The following is a 24,109-nucleotide window of genomic DNA, read 5'->3' on the forward strand; positions in this document are numbered from 1 at the left end:
GGTTTCTGGCACAAAGAATCAATTCCGTCTTATTTCATTTAAGTGTCAAATTTCAATCGCGGACGCAGAAATACCCCGACAGAAACACAGGCAGAAACTGTGACATGCAGCCAAGGGGCATCTTACACCGATTCAGCACAATTCACAACCGATAACACCGAGCGTTACTCACCCCTTTTTGTGAATATCCCGTCACCTGGATCTAGCGTAATCGGGAATCCATCTTCTTCTCCCGACCACTCCCCCCTTTCCCTCCCTGAGTTGTCCCCGCGGTGGTATTCACCCATCCCCTCTCCTGAGTTCGGGCGGACCCCAAACTCGGCCATCCCTTCCTCTACACCCGAACTAAGTACCTACCTTCCCTCACCAGCTTCAGTCCCTGAGAACCCAGATTTTTACGGCCTGCCTATCCCTACCATTCCTACATTAAGGAAGATTTCGCAGGGCGCTTTCCACCTTTTATTAGAATATTTCCTAGATTTCTTTCCCACCTATTCTTTTCCACCCCCTCCTACCACTATAATCTGCGGACCAGGACCCATAAATATTCCTGCTCTCAGGATCGCGGTCGAGAACGCTAGTCCCGACACATTTATACCTTTTATAACCCACCACCGCGTTCATCCTGTATTAATCCCTGCGATTTATATTAGAGAGTTTATTTTTAATTTGGACATTTAGGTATGAATATGGTAGATTTCCTTTTTTTTATCATTATAGTTTTGAAATTTTGAATATGTATCGATGGTATAGAGAGTTTTAATGCGAGCTATTTTTGAGAATTTAAAAATTATATAGACAATCTTATATTACTGTTCATTATGCGTTCGAAATTATAGTTACCTTATAAACATACGTACAAGGTCCATCGATATTTAATGCGTCACCCTTTCGAATTATCGAATTTATAATTTAGATTTAATTTAAATGCGTTCTACGAATATGTTTCCGTTGTACAAATAAGAAAAATTGTAGTTTTGATTTCGAAGTGAGTTCACAATCGAAAAAATAGTAATCATGTTTGATTCTGTATTCCGTTTTCAAAATTATAAACCTTTGTATTTGTAAGAGTTATTTATTTGAATATACCATGTTAATTAGTAGAAATTACCCAAATTTCATTTAATTAATTACCCTCGCTTCACCCTCTCCTTCGACAGATAATACAGGTCCTATCCTTGGTAATAGGGATTCATTTCCCTTACCTAAAATGGACCATCGAGTTGACCGTCTCGAATAATAGGGTAAAATCGACTTTGGTCGTTGACCCAAAAATCGAGTGTCCGTTTCGAATAGGGTAAAATCGACTTTGGTCGTTGACCCGAAAATCGAGGGACCGTTTCGAATAATAGGGTAAAATCGACTTTGGTCGTTGACCCGAAAATCGAAGCGTATTGGTCGGCTCGAACACACGAGGTACTGCGGTTGCGTGCCTACGTACCTCGAGAGGCGTCTGGTTGCGTCCTTCCTCAAGCTCACGGAGCTCTGGACGTAACACTTGGTACGTTACTAAGTATATGATTAAAGCAGGAAAAAGTGAATTATCTGATTCTATCTGTAATAGTACAAATAATAAAAACAAATCATTAGCGAGCTATCTTTGGAATATTGGTTTGCGATTCACGAATAATAGGGAATGTGGAACTCTTGAAGCTGCTGATACAGTGTTAGGTATTCCTTTATATGGAACTGATTGAAATACAACAATTAAGTGGTTAAATGTTAATCAGATACGATACAGAAAAATCAAAAGCCATACAGAAATTGAAGCTCTTGATGGAGATTCTGCACATATTTTGTCCATCTATAATAGATAATCATTATCCACATAGACCAATAGAATTAGAATCGATATCTTTATATGAATTTGCACAGTGGTATGATATTACTAAAGTCAAACCGTGCAATAAAAAGATTGAATACTATAAGATGGATAACGGTTTATATTTAAAACGGCGACAGCGTGGATATCTTATTAATCATTATAGATATAATGTTAATATGAAACCAGAAAAGTATTTCTTTTCTTTACTACTTATGTTCAAGCCATGGCAGAAAATAGAGGACCTTAGAAATGGATGCCATAATTATGCAGAATCATTTCACAAAATAAAATTACATCTTGTGGAAGCATTGCAGTATCATGAAAAATTAGAAGAATTACAAAAAGCATTTGAAACTGCAAAGCAATTACTTCAACAACATTTAGATGAGTTGGAAAAACAGCATGTGTCTCAGGATGATCCTGATAATCCAATAGGTGTCCAAAATATTGAAGCTGGTGAAGCAATGCAAGATCTTAAAGATCTTAGTGACAAATGTGTTGAGCAAATCGATATATGTGAAATGATTTCAAAACTGAACGCAGATCAAAGAAGAGTATTTGATAGAGTTATCAATGCTGTAACATCGAATGAATCATTACTACGATTATACGTTGGTGGAGGAGGCACTGGTAAAAGTTTCTTGATTAAAACAATTAAATGTTGGATTAAACAAAATCTAAATAAGAATACCGCTATAGCAGTACCTATTGGTATAGCAGCGTTTAATATAGATGGTTTGACAGTTCACAGATTGCTTCAATTACCTGTTAAACATGGTCATACACCAAAGTATAAACAATTGTCTGATCATGTATTAAAAGTTTTACTAACAGATCTTAAAGATGTTATTCTTTTTATAATTGATGAAGTGTCAATGATATCTAATTTGACCTTAATGTATATACATCTACGATTATCTGAAATATTTGATACTGCTGATCGTGATGATGGTTGGTTTGGTCGGAAGCATATTCTTTTGCTTAGAGATCTACTTCAATTACCTCCTGTACATGAAGATCCTGCTTTTGTACATTTATCAGATGAAAAAATGTATACCTCTGTGAAGTTAGCATCCTATTTGCAAAAGTTTAATATAATTAATAGAGTTCTGACTCTTCCCCAAAGAGTTCTAGAGTTCCTGATACGTTTTGAAAAGAGTTCCGGCGATTAAATATAAACAATCAGGATTTAAAGGTATGGGGTGCCAACTTCACGTTTTTGCGAAAGGAAAATTGGTCATAACTTTTTTATTTCAAGCAGGAGCCAAAAAAGTTCTAATACTTTTCGATAGAACTCTTGTAGCGCTATTCAGAACCCTCAAGAAAATATTTAAAGTTTTCTTCGTTTAGAAGAAATTAGAAAATTTCTCTTCTGGAAATGAAAAATCGCTAGAACTCTTTTAGTTTTGGTTTTAGCGCTTCGAGTCTTAATAATAATCGTTAGAACTCTTGAAGAGCTATCCAGAACTCTCAACAGAACTCCGGATTTGTTAAAAAACTTTTTCGACCCGAAGGACTCGGAAATTTTCGGGTCGAGAAACTAAAATTGACGAGAACGTTTTCAGTTTTGGTTTTTGCCAAAGAGTGAGACGCTGATCGAATTTCGATTTCTGTGCATTATAAAATATTTCTCATGTAGTTCTGAACATGGTTAATCGTCTTTCAAAGACTTTTGACTACAAATATTATTTTCTAAAATAATTTTTATCATCCAAGAAGATGTATCTACAAGAATATGCATGAACAATATTTCATAACGCACAGAACTCGAAATTCAAACACCGACCACAGCATCTCATTTTAATTCTCGCTCTAATTTTTCAAGAAGGAAGGGGGATATTATAAATGCTTGTATCAGTAAAATTTTTTTAACAAATCGGGAGTTCTGTTGAGAGTTCTGGATAGCTCTTCAAGAGTTCTAACGATTATTATTAAGACTCGAAGCGCTAAAACCAAAACTAAAAGAGTTCTAGCGATTTTTCATTTCCAGAAGAGAAATTTTCTAATTTCTTCTAAACGAAGAAAACTTTTTAATATTTTCTTGAGGGTTCTGAATAGCGCTACAAGAGTTCTATTGAAAAGTATTAGAACTATTTTGGCTCCTGCTTGGAATAAAAAAGTTATGACCAATTTTCCTTTCGCAAAAACGTGAAGATGGCACCCTATATCTTCAAATCCTGATTTTTTGTATTTAATCGCCGGAACTCTTTTCAAAACGTATCAGGAACTCTAGAATTCTTTGGGGAAGAGTCAGAACTCTATTAATTATATCAAAATTTTGCAAATGGGGTGCTAACTTCACAGAGGTTCGCATATTGGAATGCTGTTAAACGTGTATTCAAATATTTATTCGGAACAATTAAACAAGGTATCGTCTATGGAATCGGGAGCGAACATCAGCTAGTAGGTTACTCAGATGTGGATTTTGCAGGCAATATTGAAACCAGGTCAACCACGGGTTATGCGTTTTTTTCTCGGAGAAAGTTTAGTCAACTGGCGCTCACAGAAGCAAAGATTAGTTACCCTCAGTACCACTGAGGCAGAATATGTAGCGGTTGCAGAAGCAGCAAAAGAAGCGATATGGATAAGAAAATTGTTGTCAGAGTTAAGATATATTAATTTGAAAGCAACTATACTTCATGTCGACAACTAAAGCACCATCAAAATTACAAAAAATCCCAAATACCATAAAAGAACCAAAAACATTGACATAAAATATCATTTCATACGAGAACAATGTGTAACAGGAGCAATCGACATAAAGTTACTTGTTCTGCATGAGAACCATCAGCGCATCCTGCTGTCGATAATGGGGGGGGGGGGGATTTGATAAAATTATAAAAATTGGTTTAATATTTTTCTTAGTCACGCTTAGCTTTTACTTCAGGATCAACGACGAGAACGTGGTGACACTTCTGATCTCATTTTATTTTTTATAAATTTTTTTCAAACAAATTCAGCAAAACTGATTTCTTTATTTGGAAGGGGGGAGTAACCTGAAAACCACCCTCCCAGGATCTTCCAGTGATGAGAACACTTGTCATACAGAATTAACAATTACATTTAAGAATACATTCCTATACATGACACCTATCGATCGATTCGCGTCGGAGTAAAGTGAGGATTACCGATTACGGACCTTTTACGTTGTGCAGTGACGAAAGTGAGTGCAACCGGTCGCGAATGGTGGTAACACGTGCCTACAAGACAATGGAGCAGAATAATTTGGATCAGTTCACGTTAAAGCAATTCAGAAGCGAGGCTACTCGTTATGCTTTGGCAACCACAACAGGATACAGAAACGATTTGATCGATGTCATTATGACGCATGGAGCGCAATGGAACGGCCGCGGATTTGTTAGAGCCAGCCTAGCAAACGCACATATAACTGATATAGGAAAGTATCATTGTTAAGTAATTTATATATACAAGTAAATATGTTTTTTTGAACTAATTAAAATAAGACTGGCTTGATTAATATTGATCATTTTTTGTAAACAAATTGTTGAAAATTCTTGAATAATAAATATGGTGTTTGAAACCCCATGTTAGTTTTTTCTAAAAAAGAAAAAAGGGAGAGATTCGAAAAAACATCTTGTTTCAGGCTCTCTAGATCAGAATTCGTGTTTACCATGATTGAAAGACCGATAAAATACGTATCCCTTATTTTAACATATTTAAAACTCATAAAAATTAGGAATGGAGAATAGCATTTCCCTTAGTTTTCTTGTCAAAAGTAAAATAAAAAATTATTGACAAAACCGAAATTAAGAGTAATCTCTGATGCTGTTAATATGTTATTATTTATCTTTTTATTCATAAGTAGCAACAGAAGAAAACAACCAACATTCATAAATAAGATCTTAAGTTAATTACACTGTAGATTCTGTGTTTTAACATTTCGCACATATGCGAGATAGCATTTATCGAGGGGTTGGTCACTGAGGTAATCTTTGTACAACGGCTAGGTAATTCTTAGGGTAGTCTCAGATAATCTGAGGTAATCTAAGGTAATCGTGATACCATGCGCGATATATATTCAGTATATCTAATCGCCGAGAGACAACCAAATATCGGAAACGCAACCTTTCATATGTTTTCGAGTCTATATGTCCGCCGAGCTGCCTACTCTGTGTTTGATTCTTTTGCTCTGTGCTAGTTTATTATTTTTTTCTGGTTTTATTATCGAAATCGATCAAAATGGAAAATTCTGAACAATCATCGAGGGAACTACCGGCTGAAATCAATACGGAAAATACGGCATTGATGAATTTTGACAGTAAATTGAAACTTTTGCCAAGTTATTTGATCGAACTGTTGTAGTATTAGGTAATCTTAAGGAATCTGAGGTAATTTAAAGGTAATCCGTATCAAGGTAATTTTTGTACACTATAACCGCTAGTGACCAACCCCTCGCATTTATTTTATTGCCTACTTACTTGCCATACTTTAAATGAAGTTTTATTTTCTCAACGTATTCTTAAGATAATATAAAATGTCAGTAGGACGATTCTTCTTTTTAGCAAAAAAGCAAAGTTTAATCTATTATTTATCATTTCAATACAATCATAATCAATTGTTACTTCTGCTTTCCGTATTTAAACTTTCGTGTTCTCTTTGCACAAGGGCTCGTAATTCATCCTAAAAGTATGAAAGAATATTTATTTATTTATCATTTAATCTAAGTAATATCAATATATTTCTATTTAGCAGAAAAGGTCTTAATTAAAAGATGTAAATGTTAATTTGTTCCTTTGCGATTCTATAATAAATTAGATCTGGCATCAACAAAATATAATTTTGTTTTATATCATTTTAATCGAAATTAAATAAAAATAATTAATATTATACTTCATGCTAAATACAAATAAAAATTATTAGACCAATACTTAACATTTAATATTAATTAGATATATCAAAATATATTAAAATTAATGCAAAATATACGAGACTGGAGATTGAAAATTAGTCGAATTTATAGAATCCGAAATACAGAATACTTTGATTCGCAAAGGTTTATTCATACTGGGTACTATGGAAAATAAGCAACGGGGAAGCGAAGATAAAAATACGAGGGTCTTACCCCCCAGCCGAGTTTGTCGGCCAACAGTTGACAACCCGTGTCGCAAGTGCCCAACCAGGCTACATCGCGTCCACCATACGTGTTTTTAGTATCAAACACCAAGCCCTGTCTAAGTCCTAAGAAACGCGACAGACGATCTTGCATACCTACTTTCTCATTGTTGATAAGTAGACGGGGGCAAGTAGATCGTACTCTTGAAATCAGAATCATTTTTAAAGTTTGCACATATTTTATTGACGGTTCACTTTCGTTAAGGATAGTCTCAATACATACCTGTCGATCAGAGACGCGAAAGGTTGCACCACTAAACTCGATCCCATGATAATCAATAGATCGGCCTGCTCAAAATCACGATCGGCGAGCATTTGGAAGCGGTCGGGTAACATTTCACCAAAAAAGACAATGTCGGGTTTTACAACACCTTCATTGCACTCCTCGCATTTTGGTATCACACCTTCTATTATCTTTTCTGTCAATAAAAATCATGTAATCAATATTTTATTAAATAATTATTAAATATTTTAAACTGTATAAACTTGCCATTTTTCTAAATCTAAGAATGCAGTATTTTAAAACAGTATTATCATGGTATAAATATTAGCAAAATCGTTTCTCCCTCTCTCTCTCATTCGATCCATTTTATTTTCATTAATAAAGTACACACACAAGTATGAATATTAAGTTTTGATATACAATTTCATTTCTCGACCTGCCCGTTAATAAATTTCTGAGATCATTTTTGAAAATGAGAATCCTAATAGCAAAACATCAATTATAATAGTTTATAAATGGAAGGTATTTAAAGTTGATCAATTATAATATATCATCTAATGCAATGATTTCCAACCCGCGGTCCGCGGCTACGTTATCAACTCAGTAGTTTGATTTTTCTCTGTACTTTGATTCATTCTACGTATTTACTAACAATTAATTACATGACAAATAATTGCATTCGAGTCCTTCAAATCAATTTTGAAGATTATTTTCCAGTTAGTTCTGATTCTAGGTCAGTTGGGAATCACTGATCTAATGTACATACATACATTTAGAGAAGATGTTTCTAAATACTCTAAAATGTATTTATCGATTGACTTTAATATTTTTATCATATGAAAATGCCATTCATCCAATGATATTTTTACTACTGCACGGTATCTGAGCGCATGAATTTTAGATGCTGTAATTAATCAATTTTAAAAGCTTTTGATTTAAAAATTTAAAAAAATTTTGTAAAAATGAAATGAAATATTATTTAATATCCTTTTTAAAGAAGACTACTAGTATATTATTATAGTATAATGATGTATTTTTTATGAAGTAAAATGTACTTGAGAAAGTACTGCATTCTTATTTTGATCTACAAGAGAAACAATTTCATGCAAGAAGTATAATCTAATGATAATAATTTATTTTACTAAGATTATGTTAATTTTATTATTTATTTATCTTTTTCATTATCGCTTGCTTGCGGCAACAATCGCGTCATTAGACATACCTTTCATCCATGAAAGTGTATACGGTGCGCGACACTTCAAGCAACGACCGGTATGAAACGTTCCATGAGCTTCCACTAGCTTATCAGGCGGCAATCCAGCCACGCGCTCCAAAGTATCAATATTTTGCGTGTAATGTCGTAGCAGTAGACCTTTCTCCCACAACATACGAATAAAATAATGGCTCAGCGTGGGCTTAAAACCCTCTGGCAATAATTCCCTCGCAAGCGTGAAGAACGGTTCTGGGTTTTTCATAAAAAAGTCTAGTTCAAAAATAGCCTGTGGATGAGGTAAGTTGTACTTGTCCAATTTGTGGTAAAGTCCGCTGGACGGAGATCGGAAGTCTGGTATTCCAGCAGCTATAAAAAATCATCCATGCATGAATATTTGCTATGCCAATATATAATATTTTTTATACATGTGCGAATGTTTTTATGCGTGTATTTTGTGAGATTAAAAATTTTACGGTGTTTCAAAATATAAATTCGGATATTTGCTTACAAGTGGAGATTCCAGCGCCCGCCATGGTAATAATTTTACAAGACTCCTTCTCCTTAATATATTCGACGATCCCGTCCAGATTAAGCTCACGAAGGGTACTCTGTTGCGACTCATCAGTTTGATCATTTGACAGATCAATGAGTCTCAACTTCTGAGCCAGATATTTGCGTAATCGCTCCATCTCAGATTGATCTTCTGCCTCTGATGATTCTACTTTGGAAGAGTTTTGTTTTTTCTCATCTGGATTGTCATCTGGAATAGATAGAAAAGTCTTAGAAAATACTGGAATTGTATGTCGTATATTCTGAACTGTTCTAACAATCATAATTACCATAGGGCATAATCATATTAAATTATTATATTTATATTAAGAATAATCTACGTGAGTTATTTTTATATGCTATTTTGTATGCTTTGTATGCACTAAAAGTAATTTGTTATTTTGTGAGAAAGGTCACTAAGATATTATAAAAGTCTTTATAAAAAGCTAATTACAAAATTGAAAATTGAAAATTAAAAATTAAAAATTAAAAATTAGGAAACCTTTATATTATAATAAGAACCAAAGTTGTGTCGTATAATTAAAAACAGATTGCTGAATAATTTATTATTGATAACTGAAAAATTAATTGCAAATAAATTAATATACATGTCAGCAGACTGACACGAGCATTAAACCGAAAATGCCAAAAGAGTTAACACAATTTTACATTTTATTTGATACAAAAAAATTCACAAATGCTAAATAAAAAAGTAATAATAAATTGAATAATAAAACAAATATTTATACCTGCCGTAAGACAAAACAGCGCAACGAACGAATATTAATCGACTAACCGCTACATTGCTGTATCATTGCAAGCTAAAGTCCAAACACGGTCATTCAATTAAGTTGATTCAATTAAATGCATTAACCTCGCAAACTCGCGTGTGCAAAATTGCGTCAATGGAACAACGCCAACAGGTAGAGACACAAAAATGAAAAAATAGAAACAAACGCATGAAAATAGAAAAACATGACGACGCTTTAAGCGCCATTGACATAGGAATATGGACGGAGCCTATGCTACGAAAGCAAGGGGGGTTCTGAGATTTGCGGTAAGGAGAGGCTGCTGACAAATCGGGCGAGTTCGGCTGTTCTCGACATCGCCCGAATGATACTCGATAAAGTTTTGTAAAGTTGTGATACTGAAATTACATGTACGATGAGTTATTGTGTTGTGTCGGAATGTAGCAATCGCATTAATGCAAAAAGGAAAAATTGGCAACAACTTATGAAAGAAAATGATCCGAAAATTTCTTTTCATCTGTAAGTAAAATACATACAATTGTAGGTTATACACAATGCCGGTAAAACGTTTCAGATATTGTTATGTGTTTATTATTATATTCATATGAATAATTGTTCGATAACAGTTTTTCATTTATAGTTGTTATAATTCATATATTTAATAATAATATATACGATTTGACTATATATATATTTATTATTAAATATATGAATTAATAAAAACTATAAATGAAAAACTGTTATTGAACAATTGTTCATATGCATATAATAATAAACAAGCCAAAATTCTTTCTTAACACCGCCAGTAGATAATTTCAGTAAACGAGTACGATTAATATTCGACACAACTGGCTATAATTCTCTTTATTAGAACGACGTTTCGACCATACGGGATGTGATCCTCTTCAGTAGGTGACAATGTTACATCTAAATTACGTTAAAAATATAATAATTAAATAAGATTGTCTTTCGGTGCCACCATTACTCGGTCTAGGTATATAATCAAGCCAAAATTCTTTTTTAACACAATAATAATAAATTTAAATAATAAACACATAACAATATCTGAAACGTTTTACCGGCATTGTGTATAACCTACAATTGTATGTATTTTACTTACAGATGAAAAGAAATTTTCGGATCATTTTCTTTTATAAGTTGTTGCCAATTTTTTCTTTTTGCATTAATGCGATTGCTACATTCCGACACAACACAATAACTCATCGTACATATATATGTATCACTGGCGAAACCGAACATACCCGAACAGCCGAAGTTACGCGAAGTGTCAGTGCTCTCCCCTTACCGCTAATCTCAGTTTCCCCTCGTAAAAGGCTCCGTCCATATATTCCTATGTCAATGTTAAGCGCTAAGGAGAATTAATGAGATGCGCAAAAAGTGGACGCTCATCGCGACCATTTTCCATGCTACCTGAATGCCCCTGAATCGCTTCCCGCGTCCCTCCAGTCTCCACGACTTGACAAAGAAAAGAAAACGAGAACCTTTACGATAAAGCCCCCAACACAAGGTCTGTTCGCGTTAAGCGGGTTCTACAATAAGAATTTAAGGTATAAAACTTCAGCTTTAAGCTTTAAACCACAAGAAATTGATCAATTACAGTCGATTTCTTTTTTCACATTCGATTGTGATTGGTCGATTTCTTACAGCTTAAAGCTTAAAGATTAAATTTTGTGCTTTAAACTCTCATTGTAGAACCTGCTTCTCACACTTTTTGCACTCATGTCTCTTCATCTTTTTCTCTGTAAAGTTCCCAACACAATGCAAGGAACAGGCAATAAGAATAGGGAATAGGATCTGTTTCATTTCAGCGCACAGTGGAATCTGTGCGTTGAAATGAAACAGACGATCCTATTTACGACACAACTGATTCTCCGATTCTCGGATTACCTGTGTGCTGTGCGTGCGATTTCTCCTCCTTCGTCCCCTTGTCCATAATGCAACTCCTCGGTGTGATTGCACAGTCAACGTACAATCTCACGAAACGCAGTGCGTTTCTGCGAAAAGCTCTGCACAACGGATCCACCTTACACCTCACGGACGATTCTAACTCGCGATATACCGAGTGACTCTATGGAATTACTATGTTATTTCTTCGAGTGCTCCACGTGCAAAGAGAGTATTTTTGAGAATTACATTTTTTTGCGTTTCGGCTAGTATTTATTATTAGCCACAGGCCCACAGGACCATCGAGCGTCCATGTCAGCGCGCGTAATCACTACTCGCACCCGATCCACTGGTCGGTTCGCGAAGAATGATTCCAATGATTCCCAGTGATTCCGTTGGTAGTTTGGTACTCAGGGCTGAAAATATATGTATAGGTATAGGTGCGTTCCACTTGGCGCTCACAACGATACGAGCATTAAAGTCACTAAATTTATATCTAGTGACTTTATACGAGCATCTCTATCTTTATTGCTCGCTGAATATTAGACAAAGATAGAACGTTGCTCGCGACAAGTGGAACGTACCTCTCGGGTGCTGTCTAATTGCAATATCCCTAGATGTGCACTTTCAAGGTGCCGTTTCATACAGCGAAATAATCGCCGCGAATGAAGGTCACGTGATCATTCGCTGTTCGCTAGCGAGTAATCGTTGTTCGCTGAAAAGTTTCAGCTTGTAGTGAATATTCGCAAGGAGCGAATATGTCTGCTCCAACTAAGAATGTTAATTTTTCAAATTGAGTTGCAGACATGCGTATGTAATTATTAAATCTCAAATCTTCTAAAACAAGTTTAGGTAGCACAGCATGAAAGAATCCATGCACTTTCCTTTCTTGAAAAATGGGTGCTATCCAATATTTCTTTTTACAATATCTTTTTTTTCCACTTTTTCTCAAATGTAAAAGTGTAGCTGCAACTGCAGCAGCTTTCCTTTTCTGTACAATATAATAATAATTTGCTTATTGTACATATTGTACATATGCAATAACCACTGCAGTTGGTGGTTATACCAAGTTCAGCTTATAACCGACTCGTCGTCCATTACAAAGATTTCAAGATTTTCCTACAAAGTAATAATTTAATCTATATTTGTTAAATATAATATTTAAAAGTATTTCAAAACAACTATGTATAATATTTTCTTACTATTGGGTGCTTTCTATTAACGACACAGTGCGACACAGAGTATCATTCTATCTTTGTTGTTCACTGGTATTGAAAGAAGATAGAATGATACTTTGTGTCGTTAATGGAAAGCACCCATTGTTGACATGCAACCATACAGATGTGACGCTCACAAACTATTCGTGGCGAATTATTCGCTACTCGCTAAAAATCATTCGCAGCGAAAAATTCGCTACATGAAAAGGCACCCTCATGCATACAGCGACACAAATTGCGTTTCAGTTGCCATAGGGTTCTGCATATACAGGACGCAGCAACTGATGAGTATATTGATTATTATCAGAAAAGCAAGACGGTGATTGGCCACCGCGTTGCCGTTTTGTCGCGTCTTGGGGGTCGATTGTGTATCATATTACTTAGGTGAAAATTACAGAAGTGAGCAAATTTACTAGAATATTTATAATTTCATTGGTCAACATCTAGTAAATTTGCTCACTTCTGTAATTTTCACCCAAGTAATATGATACACAATCGACCCCCTGTGTGTTGGGTACGTATTATGATACTCAATGACGTATATATCTAGACCAAGCATTCTCGAGAGGGGGTGAAGCCAGAAAATGGCAGTTTAAGACAGAGTGAGAACGTTGCAATGGGATGCAGGCTTTCTCTTTCTATCATACATATATATCATACATAAAGCAAATGGCCGACCTAAATCTTGTCATATGATATGTATAGCTACATATTTTTCCACGTGCGTGCGCGCGCGCGCGTGTGTGTGTGTGTATGTGTGTTTATGTGATACAATACACTAGTATGTATGCAACTAGTATGTATGTATGTAATGCTTTTAAAATAAGCATTGAAATAATCTATCAAGTGGATAATTATAATAAGTAGAATTATAAAATTATATAATAGAATATGAAATTCCTTATGCAAAGTAATGTAAAATAGAGTATAAGGTATTAAATAATTCAATACAACGATGAAACATTTAATTGTAAATAAATTATTTATTGATTCTTAAAAGTTATCAATTTATTCAATTTGCTTCGAATGCGTTGTATGTTTTGTTGTTTCTCACTACATATATATCGTAATCGTAGCTGTATATACGTATACAATATTAATTTTATTAAAATAGTTCTGTGGTCCTGCAGTGGCGCTTGTTCAAACATATGTAAAACGTTATCAAAAATATGTGATGTAACATGGAACATTGCAGTAGTGATTAATCGTTCAATAGGATGTTGTTTCTTAATAATATTACCATTTTCTCTTACTACTCTCTCTGCAATGTAACATAACTTAATTACATCATGACACATTTACTAAACCTCCTCTACATTTCCTTTTCTGTAATGCTGACATAGTATCTGTTCCTATTAATAAATTCTTACAAACAGAACAGTTAATTTTGTTCATTACTTTCCGGGCTACAAAACCAGAGATGTACGCTACAACATCTTAGATATAATTAGATGTGCACCAGCTATTAGTAACAAATGGTTCATTAGATACATCGTTTTCAGTTTCTTCCTGTTCTTCAGAACCTTCATGAATAATATTATCGATACCTGTATTAGGATATGTAATATTCGATATGTTTGTGTTATCTTGTAGATTAACGTTGCCTTGTGGTAATATAATTAATTTAGTATGTAGCAAAAGTCGTTTGTAAGCATAACGAAATTGTTTCGCAGATGGATTGTTATATCCACCTTTACCTCGCACAGCTGCAAAGAACATTTTTACATGATCTTGCGACATCTTGTATGTTAATAAGAATTTCATTTTTTCTGTAGCAATCAATGCATCCGCTATATCTTTGACACATAATAAACAAATTAACATGCCTAGAAATCCTGTTTTCTTTTTTGTATATATAATTTGTTGTGCATCTATATAAATATTTTGAAGATATTTCACGTATTTTTCGATATTCTTTTTAATATGATCAATGTTAGATAATGACATCGGTGCTTGACTTGTATTTTTACACAATAGATTTCTATTATTCAATAGATCAAATATGTTATTCATATTTCGGATGAATAATGACGTTGCTGCCGAATCATGAAACTGTTCAAGGTTTAAGTCTATTGCACAAAAATTTATAGCATTCGCAATACTAGTACTTAACGTTTCAACAGCTAGCTTCACTTTCATTTTTCCTGTTGCCAATTTAAATGACGTTTCCTTACTTTTGTAGCAGTATGAAGTTGTTCTTGAAGTTGTATTAAATAGGTAATGTATTTCCATTCTATTTTATTTCTATTAACATCATAAATGTTTGTGCTACTTGCAAATGAATTTCGAATTAATTTTATCATGTGAACTGCATCCAGCATGGTATAGACTTTTTCTTTAGTTTGTGGGTGAGTAAAGTATGGTTGCGGATTCTTTGGAGATATATTTGCACCCAAGCATTGCATTGTTGCAATATTTGATGCGCAGCCATCCATAGTAATATTAAGAACAGTGGCACCTACTTCATGTAAGGATGCTAATACTAATTTTATGATATTTGCTCTTTCAGCGCCATTTAAAGAATCTATCAAATAGTATGCAATTGGTATTTTCCAGTTACTATTAATACACACAAGAAGAAACACGCATGCGTATCTTGCTTCTGGAAGATTATCACCATACTCAGAACTTGTTCCTAAATCGACGTATCCATAATATATATCATTTTCAATTTCTTCGTATTGTCGTATAGACATATCATCAATAGTTAAGCTAAAATATAATTGTTTTCCTTCTGATGCTGCTTCCTTAATTTTTGCTTCAATTGTTCTTAAGGCTTCTATTGTAATACCAGGTTTTCCTTCCACAGAGGAATACCACTTTCTTATTGTTTGCGGATGCGGCAAAATATTTAAAAATGTTTTTCGCACATACTCGTACGCCTTTGTAGAATAAAATTGTAGGGTTGCTGCAAACGTTTTTAGCTCATTTGGAAATGCTTCTCTCTTATTACCTTTCAAGTGTCTTCTTATGATCTCTTTTTCCGTTGGGGATACAATACTCTATTGTAAGAAAACCAATTCAATACAATTAATACATGATTCTTTTGCAAGTCATTATTCTTTCTTTAGTGTTGATGCCTGTTTCACTAACAATAAATACTGGAAGCTTACAACTACTGAGTCGAATATGAGGACAATAATCGATTATGATTAATCAACTTTTTATGGCTACAACTTACAACTTACAAACTATCTATTGTAATAATCTATTGTAGACCTAATCCCTTCAATACTTTCCCACCTTCAATTTTCTTGATTTTTATTGTCCTGATGTATTTTAAAAACTAATGTTTGTACATGCTTACTTCTATACGTTCTGCAGCACTTTCAGAAAGTAATCGTCCATTTTGCAAATGCTTTGTAAGCAAAGATAACGAAACAATTTTCTTTTTATATCTTCTGTTTTTCTGTTGATGTATCTTTAACTTTCCTTTTAATCGTTTAATTGTTTTCTGTGCGTGTTGCAGTTTATACTCCATTCTCTTTACAATTACACTACGTCAAAAATATGCAAAAGTAAATTTATTTGTTCAATATTAATAATAAACATTGAATTGCATACTACTGTTCATTACTTTACCTTTTATTTGTACCAATCTTGGTCAAACGATGTTTTTTCTGAGTAGACTTGTTTGATAAATGACCCATGATTTTTGTTCCATGTGTAGTTGTTTCCGGAATTGATTCTTTGCAAATAGATTCTGCACGTTCTTCCTCACAATATGTACTGGATGCTTCTATTATAATATTTTCATTTTCATTGCATGTATTTTGCGGCTGCATCTCCTCATCCTGATTAATAAAATATATTAACATAATTATTAAATAATACAAAACAATATTTACAAATTGTATAAAAATAAATGTGAAATTTTATATACCGTATCACGTACATTATATTGGGTTGGCCAAAAAGTAATTGCGTTTTTTTCCAATAGATGGACATACATGTCTTGAAATGTAACTAACTTCATTCTAAACCGCAAATTCATTATGTAGGTTAACAACTCACAGTTCAAGCTTGTTTTAGAAAAAGAAAGTACACGATTTCGTTAACAATTGTTTGTTTGCCGTCGATTTTAAAATAGAAAATCAAAAAGAACATTTTCGTCATATTTTGTTTTATTACTTCCGAAAAGGGAAAAACGCTGTGCAAGCTCATAAAAAGTTATCTGATGTATATGGCGAAGATGCTTTAAAACTGTGGCAGTGTCAAAATTGGTTTATTAAATTTCGATCTGGAGATTTTAATGTGAAAGATGCACCACGCTCAGGAAGGCCAATCGAAATTGATGATGACAAAATAAAGGCACTGATCGATTCGAATCGGCGTTTAACGACACGAGAGATTGCTGAGAATCTTAACATATCGAAATCGAGTGTTGAAAACCATTTAAAACGACTTGGATACATTAGTAAGCTCGATATTTGGGTACCACATGAGCTCAAAGAAATTCATCTCAGTAAGCGTATTCACATCTGCGATTCTCTTTTGAAACGTGAGGAAAATGATCCATTTTTGAAACGTATAATAACAGGCGACGAAAAATGGATCGTCTACAACAACGTCAAACGAAAAAGATCGTGGAGCAAGCGTGATGAACCTGCTCAAAGCACTTCAAAAGCAGATATTCACCAAAGAAAGATTATGCTGTCAGTCTGGTGGGACTTTAAAGGTATTGTGTATTTTGAACTGCTTGCAAGGAATCAAACCATTAATTCAGACGTATACTGTCGTCAACTGGATAAATTAAATGATGTCATCAAACAGAAACGTCGAGAATTGGTGAATCGCAAAGGTGTTGTGTTTCACCATGATAACGCTAGACCACGTACAAGTTTGGTCACTCGTCAAAAATTGTTGCAGCTTGGATGGGATATGTTACCACATCCACCATATTTGCCAGACCTGGCACCATCAGATTACCATTTGTTTCGTTCTTTGCAAAACGCCTTGAATGGTAAAACCTTTACTGCTGATGAGGATATCAAATCGTTTTTGGAATTGTTTTTTGCTGAAAAAGATAAGAACTTTTTTGAGCGCGGAATCATGAAGTTGCCTGAAAAATGGCAAAAGATAATCAAACAAAATGAACAATATATTGTTTAATAAAGTTTTTGTTTCCCATGAAAAATTCGCCTTTTATTTATATAAAAAAAAACGCAATTACTTTTTGGCCAACCCAATAGTTTGCTTTTAATGGTGAATTAAATATTGTTGGTACAGCATCAGGTTTTATCATAAACTTGCCGGTGGCCGTTACGTAATAACATTCTTTTTCAAAATGTTGATTGCATATTACTGACGTAGCAGTATGTGTAAAATTACGTATTTTTGTTTTAAGTATCGCAAGCCATCGATTTCTTTTCTCTACGTTTTTTGGAAGCCTGAAATTATACAGTATTACACAGTATTTCTTAAATATATTTTCTAAATTCCTATGCACTACATTCGTAACATCTTCTATTAACAATAATACAACTTTACTATTATATTTGTTAATCAATGTTTGCAATTTTAATATATTAGGTTCATACATTAGGTTATGTTCTTATTTATGAAAAATGATTCCATATAATTTCGGTACGTAGTAGATGCCGCAAATACAACACGAAGACATGTTTTTCACAATTCACTTTTCTAATATTTATATATGCTTTACGTGCTTACTATCACAGTACATATTCGCACTCTTTCACATGATTTACACCATGTACACTATTCGACGGCGCCACATTGCTCTTGACAATAGAAAGAGAAAGCCTGCATCCTATTGCAACGTTCTCACTCGTCTTAAACTGCCATTTTCTGGCTTCACCCCCCTCGTCTACAAGCTATGGGAATGCTTGGTCTAGTTATATACGTCATTGAATCGAAATGATTCTACATTTGTCCCTTTTTTCCCTGTTCTTCTCTTTCTTTCTTCTAGGGAAAAATGTGGGGAAAACGGAATCATTCCGATCGGAATCGTTTATCATAATACGTGCCCAGGGTCGGAATTCTGTAACTCGTTATCGATAGTTTTCGGTATCGTTAACTAGCGATAGCCAATGGCAAGGACGACCTTGGAGAAAAGCGTGGCTCTCATAGGTTGTCGCTAGTTAATGATACCGAAAACTATCGATAACGAGTTACAGAATCCCGGCCCAGGAGACCTTAGTCTAAACATGAGCCATTACACGACAACGTTAATCGGGTTTAATAACATCCGTAGTTATAAGGTTGGCCAATCACAGTCATTCCATTCTTCAGGAGAATAGTTGTAATTGGACAGTTTTAGAACTACGGATGTTATTAAACCCGATTAACGTTGCCGTGTAAACTTGGTTAGTTTTACATTAAAAAAGTGATTTTTCACATTTTTAAAAACTATTATTCTTTATTTGATTCTTTATTTGATCATTTTCTGATTTTCTATTAGTTCCTCATTTTATTATTATTATTTCTCATTTTTCATTTTTATATATTTTTATTTTTATCATTTCTCATTCTTTACCTTTCATTTTCATTATTAACATTTTACACGGCAACGTTAATCGGGTTTAATAACATCCGTAGTTCTAAAACTGTCCAATTACAACTATTCTCCTGAAGAATGGACTGACTGTGATTGGCCAACCTTATAACTGCGGATGTTATTAAACCCGATTAACGTTGCCGTGTAATGGCACTCATCATGCATTAGAATTTTTATATTTATAATAATAATTATTATTAGCATCATCATCATCATCATTATTATTTTTATATTTACTATTATTATTATACCTTTATTTTTTATTTTAATTTTTTTATCTAATATATATAGCCTATGTGAGCGCGCGTGCGCGTGTTTGCAATTGCATTTAGTTTTCATTAAATAAAAGAACAAATAAACATCACAAAAAGTCACAAATAAAAGATGTAAACCTGAATTCTACAACCATCAAATTCTTATTCCTCTATGTTTCGGCCTTTTTATCAAAATTTTCAGTATTTTTACGTAATATTAAGCTCTAAATATCAATTTGTCATTTCTTGAATGTTAAATAATATATAAATCAACATAAAATGTCTAAAACACGAATTATTGATCAGACTGACGTAATTTGTGGATTAAAAGCTGCGGTAACAGCTCTTGAATGGTTAGTTTAATACATCCGTTTACTCATTCTCTTTCTCTCTCTCTCTCCATATTCAAAAAAATGCATAAAATATTTGTTGCATTTTCAAAAAATTCAAAATTCCAAAACTGTACATCTAAAAAAAGTTAATATCCATTATTTTGCGATGTGCAATATTTGTGATAAAGTAATGTGATTAAATTACTTATTAATTCTTATTTTTGTAAATTAGTTACAAATTTATAACTTTTATATGATTGTTTTAGTCATCATAACGTGCAAATACTGAAGGGACAAAAAGAGAAGATAAAACATGAAGATATAACACCGTCAAGTGTGCACGTCGTAATACCTATACGAGTTGATACGCATGTTGCAAAGAAAAAATCAAAAAGTAAGTTAAAATGCGAGACGTGTGTCTCCTCAAAGAGATCATGTGACAAGATCCGAAGACGCAGAGAAGAAAAGAGTAAAGTTGATCAGTGCAAGGTCAGTAACATGAAGATTTGCGAATGAATACATAATAATATATAAGATTGTAATATATATTATTATATTATAATAATGCAACAATATTATTATTAATAATTATATTATTAATAACTAAGAATTATAATAAGCAATTTTTGAAGTTAAAATTAATAAATAAATATTTCAGACTTTAGCAAAAAAGGAATTTAATATTGAGTTGCATTTCATATTTCCCTTTAAATATAAATACAAATTGATCAGTAAATATGAAGAAAAGTAGAACGGAACTTTGGTCAATTGAATTTAAAAATATTTTGAATTTCATCAGACTTTTCTGAAATATTAATTTATTAATTTTTACTTCAAATGTAAAATTGTTTGTTATAATTCTTAGTTATTATAATAACATAATTATTAATAATAATATTTTGCATTATTATAATACAGTTAATGTTGTTTTTATTAAACTATTCTTATAAAGATTTTATTTACAATATTTTCGTATTGTGCAGTATATTGTCATATTATATTGATATATTGTATATCTTATTATAATTTAATATAATTTAACTTATAGTTTCTTCAAACTGCGTTATCGATTTATTTTTTTTGTCATGCTAAGCTTTTTCTTTCCATTATTGTAATTTTAGGTGCGGGACATATCTCGTTTAATTTTTCCGGAGATGCGAGGAGGCATACTATATTCGAGGTGCTGCTGCTTGCATCGAGACGGTCTTCAAGATCATTGTCCTCTATCGCAGTGTCAAGGACAACCGGAATGTCTTACCAAACCATGGGCTATATGCCCACCAGGAAGATTTGTCAGATCGCGTTATCCAGAATTGTACCCCACTTATAAAGCAGATTGCGTCACATAGCATATTTAAAAAAAAAAGAAAAAAGCTACGAGTCCCTCGAAATTTATTTCAATCACAGATAAAATTACAATGTACAGTTTTTGTAGGTAAAGTTACTAAACACTTTAATAAATTGGGATATTATTATCGAAATTCAGATTTTTCTTCAACTGAAAGCCACGAAACATTTTTAAACATTATTTAATAATATGTGTCCTTGAAAATCATGTGACTCCAAAGAAAAATGTCATTTCTTCCTGTAGCGCCTTGCTTCCGAAGAAATTTGAGTGTATTGATTAGAGATTAAAATATTCAGCAAATATATCTAATATGTTTTAAGTACCAGTAATAATAATTAATTTCTATAAATTGATATCCCCTCCCTTCTAAATATACAGGGTGTTATTTAATTCGCGTCCACTATTTACACAGTGATGTTTCTCAGGAAAAACTGAGTCGAAGAGTCCTGAACCATTTTTTTCTGTAATGTTTAATAAAGTAGCAATTATTGAGAGTAAAGTCAATCCAATCAGCGCCGATCTTTAGCCATTAAAGAATGGATGATAAAAGAAAACTGGATAAAAGAACACTTTATCTATTTATTTAGAATACAGAGAAAATGCTTTCTACATTTTATTTTATTTATTGTTCGATTATTATTATCATGTTACGGAATTAACATAAGAAACGTAACTGTTATCATAGTTTCGCAATAGCGAATAGACACAAAAGCGGTGGACTCGGTTAATACAAGACAGAGAATAATGTATTTAAAAAAAAACGTAAACAATTTTTGAAAAATATAAAATTAATAATTGTTCGATTAATCGAAGAATATAAAATCAATGTTCCGAGAATTCAAGTGCTGCTAATTGCAACAAGGCACTGAAGGTAAACAAACTGGCGAATAGTAAGGCAAGCACGTTAACAAAGGTGGACTACGTGGAAAAGAACATTCCTGCAAGTCGCAAGGCGCGCACATGTCGCAGGATTTTAACGTACAACAATCAGGATATGTCAGCGATGGTATGCAAAATTGCGGCAAATCACTGCAGGGTGTCGGCCTGCACAACGAATTATTAAAGCTACTTCTCGCAGGACATGATGAACATTCGTAAGGGATGCAAGGAGCGTCTCTGTTACATGGCAGAGCTTGGCCACTTTTGTCGCAAACTAATCTACAATATGCGCTCAAGGCAGCTTCCCTGGCTTGATCCGCACAATAAAACTTCCTGAAGGCGACTTCCGCATCCCCCAGATCGGTCAGTTTCAATAAAGCGGCACGACCCGGTCCGCAAACTGGATACAACTTTGTCATGCATTCCGGCCTACCCATGCACTCCCACATCATGCACCTGTCTTGTAAGCCGTTCCTCTTGATGCACTCGCATCTATACATTATGCTGGAGCGAAAGTTGAAACTCTTGCATGCTCTGAGTGCGTTTCCCTGCAATAGATTTCATTATCCAATTTCAGGATTGGGTAGTAATTAGTTAAATAGTTAAAGTTAAGTTATTAACTTTTAACTTAACTTAGTTAATTTTGAACATGTTAACTTTTAACTTAAACTAGTTATTTTTAAATTTTTAAACTTTTTTTATACAAGTTAAAATAATTCATCAATATTAAAGTCCTGTGAAAATGGTTGGTCGCAATGCGTCAAGAAAATATATGTTAATTAACTTTTAGCTTTAGTTAATTTAAATTTGTAACTTAACTTTAATTGAGTTAATTTTTGTTTAAGTAACTTTTAACATTTTAAACTTAGTTAATGTCTGAGTCATTAACTTTAAACTTAACTTAGTTCAAGAAAAAAATGAAGTTATCCAACCCTGTCCAATTTACATTGATCGAATAAATTATTTTTATCGATATTTTTATTGAGTGAGAAAGTCAACACGAATTTTTCGTCATTCGAGTCTTACCAAAACATTGGATTTATAAATTATAATAATTCAGTGATTTGTTCAATGTTTTACTTTAAGAACTATCTCAAATGTAAATATTCTCTTTTTCTTTTCCAAATTTATAATGTTAATATTAATGTTTATATAAACGCTGTATATTAAACATGTTGATAAATAATCCACATTTTTTTGTTAAACCAAAATATTATTTAAATTAAATTTTTTGGGGGGGTTTTATAGAGTTAGCATAAAGCTAAAAGAATGATAAGTTGATTGATCAAATCAGCAACAATGCCTCAAGAAATATCAAAATCATGTTCGTAAATTTAATTTCCGTAAAAAACAGAAAATAAATTTCAGGTATTTCAAATAAAAATGATAAAAATTAAGCTTAAACACAACAAAAACTCGCAAAGCAACCAAGAATTTTACAGCAAGCCATTTTCAAACAATAACATAAAATGGAGAAGATATCCTCAGGGCTAATAATATAATTTTAAAAAGATAGAGAGAGATAGGGAAGAGAGAAGAAAGAAAACAGGAAGGAGGCAAAGAGGGAAAGAGGAAATAAGAGATAGAAAGGGAAAAATTGGGAGAAAGAGAAAAAAAGGGAGTGACTCAGATATAAAAGACTTACGCAATATTGCGAGGGGCACAGAGGTAATTCTGCAGGGCAACACACTATTGGTTCACAAGGCGGCTCGTCCCACTCGCATGGTTTCCTACAATGATGATCCTCAATAAAGTATACAAAGTACACGAATTTATCATGAGAAGCCAATTAGGGTCTTACCTTCTTTCCATGGAACTGATTAAACATTTCAGTTGCGCCAGCAATTCGCGTCTCCTGTCGCAATTAATATTTTTACCGTCGCACGGCATCTCTTTTGCAGTCTAATTTCTAATTTTCTTAATTAAATATAGTGAAATTTTTTCTAATTAAAGCTGTTTTTA

The 24,109-nt window shown here is 33.3% G+C and overlaps 3 protein-coding genes and 1 long non-coding RNA gene across 7 annotated transcripts; 1 reads left to right on the forward strand and 3 right to left on the reverse strand.

Moving 5' to 3' along the window:
- Window positions 1–5,621: 5,621 nt before the first annotated feature.
- On the reverse strand, window positions 5,622–11,988 carry LOC105282728 (NAD-dependent protein deacetylase sirtuin-2). Of its 4 annotated transcripts, none has more exons than XM_026974096.1 (7): window positions 11,601–11,988; window positions 11,124–11,168; window positions 8,903–9,154; window positions 8,404–8,760; window positions 7,182–7,377; window positions 6,909–7,101; window positions 5,622–6,466 (listed from the first exon to the last, which is right to left on the reverse strand). In XM_026974096.1, exons 1-7 carry the CDS (start codon window positions 11,644–11,646, stop codon window positions 6,398–6,400), a joined length of 1,158 nt encoding a protein of 385 aa, XP_026829897.1. In that variant the 5' UTR covers window positions 11,647–11,988; the 3' UTR covers window positions 5,622–6,397. The 4 variants fall into 4 exon arrangements, with proteins under 4 accessions (XP_026829897.1, XP_011343252.1, XP_011343253.1 ...); XM_011344950.2 differs by lacking the exon at window positions 11,601–11,988 and adding an exon at window positions 11,420–11,459; XM_011344951.3 differs by lacking the exon at window positions 11,124–11,168 and having other exon boundaries at window positions 11,601–11,986.
- A 5,824-nt stretch (window positions 11,989–17,812) lies between these two features.
- LOC113563068 lies at window positions 17,813–18,665 on the reverse strand. The gene is made up of 3 exons (XR_003407303.1): window positions 18,355–18,665; window positions 17,988–18,204; window positions 17,813–17,831 (listed from the first exon to the last, which is right to left on the reverse strand). It is a non-coding gene; the product is annotated as an uncharacterized LOC113563068 (long non-coding RNA).
- Window positions 18,666–19,626: 961 nt separating this feature from the next.
- LOC113563062 lies at window positions 19,627–21,594 on the forward strand. The gene is made up of 3 exons (XM_026974101.1): window positions 19,627–19,941; window positions 20,187–20,409; window positions 21,042–21,594. The coding sequence occupies exons 1-3, from the start codon at window positions 19,868–19,870 to the stop codon at window positions 21,267–21,269; spliced, it is 525 nt and encodes a 174-aa protein (XP_026829902.1). The 5' UTR covers window positions 19,627–19,867; the 3' UTR covers window positions 21,270–21,594.
- A 274-nt stretch (window positions 21,595–21,868) lies between these two features.
- Window positions 21,869–24,079, reverse strand: LOC105282730 (keratin-associated protein 10-7). The gene is made up of 3 exons (XM_011344954.3): window positions 23,949–24,079; window positions 23,793–23,877; window positions 21,869–22,695 (listed from the first exon to the last, which is right to left on the reverse strand). The coding sequence occupies exons 1-3, from the start codon at window positions 24,035–24,037 to the stop codon at window positions 22,117–22,119; spliced, it is 753 nt and encodes a 250-aa protein (XP_011343256.1). The 5' UTR covers window positions 24,038–24,079; the 3' UTR covers window positions 21,869–22,116.
- Between the last annotated feature and the right edge of the window lie 30 nt (window positions 24,080–24,109).

Source organism: Ooceraea biroi, chromosome 12 (assembly GCF_003672135.1).
Source record: "Ooceraea biroi isolate clonal line C1 chromosome 12, Obir_v5.4, whole genome shotgun sequence".
NCBI classification, from domain to species: Eukaryota; Metazoa; Arthropoda; class Insecta; order Hymenoptera; family Formicidae; genus Ooceraea; species Ooceraea biroi.

Bases quoted from the DNA above. Each gene is read 5' to 3' on its own strand.
- LOC105282730 (XM_011344954.3), bottom strand. From the start codon at position 24,037: ATGCCGTGCGACGGTAAAAATATTAATTGCGACAGGAGACGCGAATTG. The intron at 23,878-23,948 runs GTAAGACCCTAA...TCATCATTGTAG, and splicing joins ATCAGTTCCATGGAAAGAAG to GAAACCATGCGAGTGGGACG. The intron at 22,696-23,792 runs GTAAGTCTTTTA...AATCTATTGCAG, and splicing joins TGTGCCCCTCGCAATATTGC to GGAAACGCACTCAGAGCATG.
- LOC113563062 (XM_026974101.1), top strand. From the start codon at position 19,868: ATGTCTAAAACACGAATTATTGATCAGACTGACGTAATTTGTGGATTA. The intron at 19,942-20,186 runs GTTAGTTTAATA...TGATTGTTTTAG, and splicing joins GCGGTAACAGCTCTTGAATG to TCATCATAACGTGCAAATAC. The intron at 20,410-21,041 runs GTCAGTAACATG...TTGTAATTTTAG, and splicing joins GTAAAGTTGATCAGTGCAAG to GTGCGGGACATATCTCGTTT.
- LOC105282728 (XM_026974096.1), bottom strand. From the start codon at position 11,646: ATGGACAAGGGGACGAAGGAGGAGAAATCGCACGCACAGCACACAG. The intron at 11,169-11,600 runs GTAATCCGAGAA...TTCTTTGTCAAG, and splicing joins ATCGCACGCACAGCACACAG to TCGTGGAGACTGGAGGGACG. The intron at 9,155-11,123 runs GTAGCATGGAAA...TATCTATTCCAG, and splicing joins AGCGATTCAGGGGCATTCAG to ATGACAATCCAGATGAGAAA.